Raw genomic sequence first — 6,229 nt, forward strand, 5'->3', positions numbered from 1 at the left:
CTTGACCCTCAGCCAGGAATGACCCTTAGTATTGAACCATTCACTACTGGGGAAGAGAATATTAGGCCTAGAACAAGAAAAGCAGACGTCATCTAAGTAGGTCTGCAGCTGGCGGGTGACCCTGTATGTGAGTCAGGTAGCATGGACAGAGCCCTTCTAGATACAAACCATTTATCTTCAACTTCAGTTTAGCATGCAGGAATAATAGTAATGTGATTGCTAATTAGGCCCCTGGGCTGAAAAACAGGACAAGATGTTAGAGCACTTTGTATCAAGGAAAAATAATTTGACACACACACACATGCCACAAGAGACTATCATTGCTCACTGACTTTATAAGGTAGCCAGAAGGAGGGCCATCCTCCTCTTTCTATTAGGAAAAACGTAATGCTAAAGAGATCAAGGGATCCATGTGGTGTCCCTGATGCTATACTAGGGACGTTACCAGATGCCTAGATGCTGGGGCCAGATCACCTGAGTTCAGATCCTGGCTCTGACACTTAACTAGCTATATGTGATCTTGGTTACTGTATATCTTTGTGCCTCATTATCCTCCACCCAAAAAAGAACTAATTTTAATTTATTGAGAAAGTCAACTAAAATAAAACCAGGGAAGTACCTAGAACTGTGCCTGGCACACAGTCTTATCTGCTGGGCGTTGTTGAGCCTTGGGAGAGCTCACCTGGCCCCTGCACTAGTTGATACCTGGTGAATGCATTATAAAAACAACAATCTGGGGCACAGAGTAGGCAGATCAATTCGGGGGCTTGGCTGTATTTACAGAGCCTGGCAAAGAACTGACTCTTAATAAATATGTACTGAGTGACTAAGTGGATGAAAGTGTAAATGAAGGTGACGCAATTCATTCTCCCTTGATTTAGGTCGCTCTTTTTCTCTCTTAGCTATTGTTACATCTCAAGAAAAATCTTTGCCTGGTTCTGCCCCATCCGTTTCTCCTCCTTTCCTCCAGTGTTGATGCCTCATCAAGGGAGCTGGAACTTCTGGTTCGGTTACTATTTATGTGACCTTAAGTTTACTGCTGAGCATCTAAAAGCTTCCATTTCTCTGATCACTTGCTCCAGAATCCAAGAATCATCCTGGACACCTCTCTCCCTGTCAACACTCCCTCCCCTCTCGTATCTGGTCAGGCCCTGGAGACTCTTCCTTCTAAATATCCTCATCTCACCCCACTCGCTGCCCCAGCATCCAGTCCACCCTCCGGCTTCCTCAGTTGACCTTTCCAAAGCTAATGAGTCACTTCCTTGCCTCTACTCTGCAGGACTCCCCATGGATCCCAAATCTGACTTAAATCCTTCATGGGATTCGCAGACCTTCATGGCCTGCCCACCTGCCTGGAACATCCCCTACAGACCACTGGGTCCAGTTTCCAGAATGCCCCACACTGTCTCCTGTCTCGGCATCTCTCCAACCATTTCCTCTGTGTACACATACATGTGTCCACAGACAGGCAAGCTACTCTGTGGTTTTGAGTTTTTACATAAAAGGCATCATACTATGTAAACACTTCTTCAAGTTGCCTTTGGCATTCATGGATGCCTTGGAAATCCCTCTGTCAGGATATTCATGAGAGATGGAACTGGCTACTCTTTGTAACCACCACACACATAACGTTCTGCAGGAAAAGCTTTGCCAGAGTTATTTAGCTGCTCCTCAAGTGCTGGACTTCAGATGGCTTCCCATTTCCCACTGTAAAAATTATCCTGCAATAAATGTCCTTGTGCACATGTGAAGGTGTTCCCCAGGACAGATACAAAGAAGTTAAATTGTAGTGTCCCAGGGTGGGCCTGTTCCTACTGTATAGACTCAGTGGATTGCCAGTGCCCCAGGACTGCAGGGTCCGCACCCGCTGTCAGCCACACATTATTTACTTGCAGGTGCCTCAGCCATGGGCTGTCCCCACCCAGGCTCCCTGGAAAGCCAGCCCCCACCTGCAGCTTAATAATGCCACCTGGAGGTGTCTTCCCAGCTTTGGCTCTAGCCCTCACACAAGTGTTTGTTCCTAGGCTATAATTACCTATCCACTCCTCTCCCCCTACTGGACTGTGAGGTTCCTGGGCAAAGCATGTCCTGTCTGATATATGCATCTCTGGGTTCCTAGGGCTTGACACAGCGCCCACACTCAGCCAGTGAAGAAAATTGGTTGTCACTCAAGATCACTTGTTCCCCTCCCTAAGCACTATCCTCTGGCTCCTGCCTCACACATTCAACCTCTGGCTTGGCTCTCCCTCCCCCAAGGCCTAGAATCCACACCTCACTGAGCTCTCTTTAAAGAATCAAGCTCATTGAGCAGAATGTTCCCTTGTCTGAAGACAGAATCAGGGACAGAGAACAGGGCCTTACATCTCAGCCCGCAGATGCCTGCCCCCTATGCCCCTCCCATCTCCTCCTCTGCAGCCTGCTCTGCCAGCTCTCTGACTCCCTCCTGGCTTCTCCCAAGGGATTCCAGCCCCTCCCATTATTCAGAATGTCACCTGTAGAAGCATCTTTAGTTGTACACCTGATCTCATCACAATACCTAAGGATGTCCAGTGGATAGGACCAGCTGAGGAACCCTCATTGCCACTGTTGGTAGACTTCAGGTTTCACCCTCCTCACACAGTTGTCAGGGCCTGTCTTCCAAGCACCCACAGGCTTCTCCTGAAGAGGAGTATGGTGAATGCAGTTTCCCCAGTGGAGCCACGCACATTGGTGAACTCTGAGATAGGGCTGTCATGGAGGTGAGGCCTTGGACCCCAGGCCTGTATTAGGGATTTGGGCAGAGGCTCTCAGGTAGGAAGGCCTCTTCAGCCCAGCAGCTGAGAGGGATGGAAAGTCCTGGAAGGATGGGTTTGAAGTGGGTTAATGGTGACTGAGATCCTCACCCGAGTTCCTACATCTGGACTCCGCAGGCCGACACCTTCACTATTGAGGCCGCTGACCTTGGTGTGATCTACAAGATCAAGCTCCGCCATGACAACACCAAGTGGTGTGCAGACTGGTATGTGGAGAAGGTGGAGATCTGGAATGACACCAACGAGGATGAGTTCTTGTTCCTGTGTGGGCGCTGGCTGTCCCTGAAGAAGGAAGATGGGCGGCTGGAGAGGCTCTTCTATGAGAAGGTGTGGTGAGGGCCTGTAGGGCTGCTGGGGGAGGGCCCCTGGCATGAAAGTGCTGGAGCTGTGTCCCTCTGGACAGGAGTACACCGGGGACCGCAGTAGCAACTGCAGCAGCCCTGCTGACTTCTGGGAGATTGCCCTGAGCTCCAAGATGGCCGACGTGGACATCAGCACCGTGACTGGGGCCATGGCTGCCTATGTCCAGGAGGGCCCAGGTAAGCCACATAGGGAGTCCTTCAGAGGAGGAGCAGGCTTGTGGAAATATTTTGCAGCTATTCTTGGATGGGCCATCTTTTAGCCCCACCATCATTGATAGCTTAGATCTGATGTGTTTTTTTTTTTATTAATTAAACATAAGCTATATTAGAAATATTTTACCACTGGTACAATGAACCATGTTGAAAATAGGTAACTGATTATGAAGATTTGCACAAGTCCCATTGCCCTTTCATGAACAAGGTCTAAAAATCTAACAAGGCAGGGTAAGATTCTTCGGGCAATGCTTGAGGTCTGCAGCCCCATTATTCTTTTTTCTTTTTTTATTAAATCATAGCTGTGTACATGAATACCATCATGGGATACAGTGTGCTGTTTCTATATACAATATGAAATACTTTCATCCAACTGGTTAACATAGCCTTCATGGCATTTTTAATTTATACAGTTTTCACACATTCCCTATTTCATCTCCACAAACACTGTCAAGGTGAGAGAGTGGGGATAAGCCCCCTTTATGGGTGGGGAAACAAAGGTTAAGGAGGATAGGGTGAGGATATCCTTAATCCACTGACCCACCACCAGGAGGTTACCATCATAAATTCTGCCCTCACATAGACTCTCAGGATATCAACTCAGCTGGAGGGCTTAGGACCACCAGACAGAAATCAACAGCAGTAGGGAGGCTTCCTTATATGTCCATAGTGCACCCCCAAAAGCACTCAGCCATGCAAATTTAAGGCATGGTAGAGTGTGAGCTGGTTGTTTGGGGACTGAAGTTCCATTTCTGGTTCTGACAGTAAAACATGGGGCCTTGGACCAGTCAGTCTCTTGGCTTCAGTTTTATCCTCCTCCATAAAATAATATCATAATTCCTTGGCAAGTGCATTTTGCCAACCGGATTTTTGAGGTAAGGCAGTTCTATATTTGAACATTTAAATGCACTGCCTTTCCTATTCAGTTCTCTTTAACAGGAAAGTGTTTGACAACCACAATATCTCCCGCCAGGTAGATCTGTGGAACTGGGCTGAGAGAGCCAATCTACTTAAACTTTACCTTCTCACTCTGTGAATAAGTGACAGAACCCACAAGAAAGTGCCTCTCTTTAAGCCCTGTGATCACCTATAGAAAGACAATCCTGGTAGAGCTAAAACAAGACCATGTGCAGGCACAGAAAATAATACAGGTAATTCCAGCCAGGATGGGCTGATGTAGAAGCTTTTCAAAGAGCTAAAGACTGCATAATGTAAAACCCCACTGCACCAGGGCACTGTCTCCCGAGCTGTTAAGGAAGATGAGCCAGAAAAAACATTTCCGGGTTGTATCAATTACTACCTGTAAGTGACAGAGACCTGGAGATTGTGACTTAAAAATAATAGGAATTTTTTTTTTCTCACATTAAAGTTCAAAGGTAGGCCCATCTAGAACTAGTATGGCAGCTTCAGTAAAGTCAGAGATAGGTTCCTTTAAGTCACAAACCAATGGGAAAAGAGGGGGTCAGAGAAATTTGAAAAAAAAAAAAACATCTCTGACTGTCCCCCACCCACCCAGCATTGGTATGCAACTGTTAACCTGGTCACTCTGACATATAAGTAGCTTTTATCCTAAAGTTTTCCCATGATTCCAAGATAAATGCTGGCACTCCAGCCATCACATCCATATTCCAAGCAGAATGAATGGAAGGCTTAGGATCAAAGGGGTACTTGTCCTAGCTGAGTCAGACTCTCTACTAAAGTTTTCCCCAGAAACTCACCCAGCAAAATTCACGCCCTTAGCTACAAGGAGAACCAATACTGGTGGGCAACTAGATCTCTATGGACACTATCTGAACAAGTTTTTATGCTAATTAACCTAGTTCATTTGGGAATGGATGTCTTCTATGAGTTTCATTTATATGTAAACTATTTTTATTATTCCTTTATTGTTCTTCCTGAATTCTTGCTTTCTGCAAGACTTTGCTTTTGGGGACTAGTTTTGCTGACTGTGGTAAACTTTTATAGGTGTCTAGCTGCTATTCTTAGTGAGTGGTTGTTGTTTTTACCATTCTTCAGATGACAGTGCTACGTTCAAGTAAGACAATTGGTCAAAGGGCTTTAAGATGCATGCCACTCCAAACAAGTGACAAAGATCCTCTCTGACCTTCACACTGGAGTCACCAGCTTCCTTGTTCATTGGTGGGCAGGCCCTCACCACAGATAACTCACAGGTCTGAAAAGCTCACTGCATGGTCTCTGAGCAGGAGCAGAGTTCAACTGAGATCAGCACCCTCCAGGGGCTATTTCCGAGTCTCTGAGCCCACTAAGCAGTGCCTTCATTCTCCTGGCCTGTTGCGATGCTGGCCCATAATCTCTTACAGTTGTTCCCTACTATGTGTCGGTCACTACTGGGAAGCATAAAGATGCAGCCACTGACAGCCGAGCCTTCGTCATACTCTTTGGGGAGGATGATGAGTGTAGCAACCGCATCTGGCTGGACTACCCCCGAGGGAAGAAGGGCTTTGCCCTTGGCTCTGTGGAGGAGTTCTACGTGGCCGGCTTGGATGTGGGCGTCATCAAGAAGATTGAGGTACTGGACCCTTAGGGACCCCAGGGAAGGAAGGAGCTGACCAGGACATGGGTGGGAGGGGAAGCGGAGGGTGGGCAGACTGACCCAGCTGGGGCACCCTCAGAGCAGGCAGAGAGGAGGATCTCTAGCATGAACTAGTTGGGTGATGCTGGCTGAGCCACCCAGCCCTCTGGGTCTTATTTCCCGCCCGCTCAGTGGGAACACCCTGCGTGTGCTAGTGCTCTGTGATGAATTACCACAAACTTTGTATCATCTCGTGGTTTCATGGATCAGTGGTCTGGGTGTGAGTTAGCTGTACTTCTCATAATCTCATGGGCTGAAATCAAGTTCCT

General features: G+C 47.3%; 1 protein-coding gene across 1 annotated transcript in view; it reads left to right on the forward strand.

Moving 5' to 3' along the window:
• Positions 1 to 6,229, forward strand: part of LOXHD1 (lipoxygenase homology domains 1) — a 164,623-nt gene that overhangs the window by 118,432 nt on the left and 39,962 nt on the right. The window contains exons 30-32 of the mRNA XM_012802001.1: positions 2,910 to 3,119; positions 3,196 to 3,331; positions 5,689 to 5,897. Coding sequence (XP_012657455.1) covers positions 2,910 to 3,119; positions 3,196 to 3,331; positions 5,689 to 5,897 — 555 coding nt within the window. The remainder of the gene's footprint in view (positions 1 to 2,909; positions 3,120 to 3,195; positions 3,332 to 5,688; positions 5,898 to 6,229) is intronic.

Source organism: Otolemur garnettii, unplaced genomic scaffold, assembly GCF_000181295.1.
Source record: "Otolemur garnettii isolate 467f Iridium unplaced genomic scaffold, OtoGar3 scaffold00012, whole genome shotgun sequence".
Classification (NCBI taxonomy): Eukaryota; Metazoa; Chordata; class Mammalia; order Primates; family Galagidae; genus Otolemur; species Otolemur garnettii.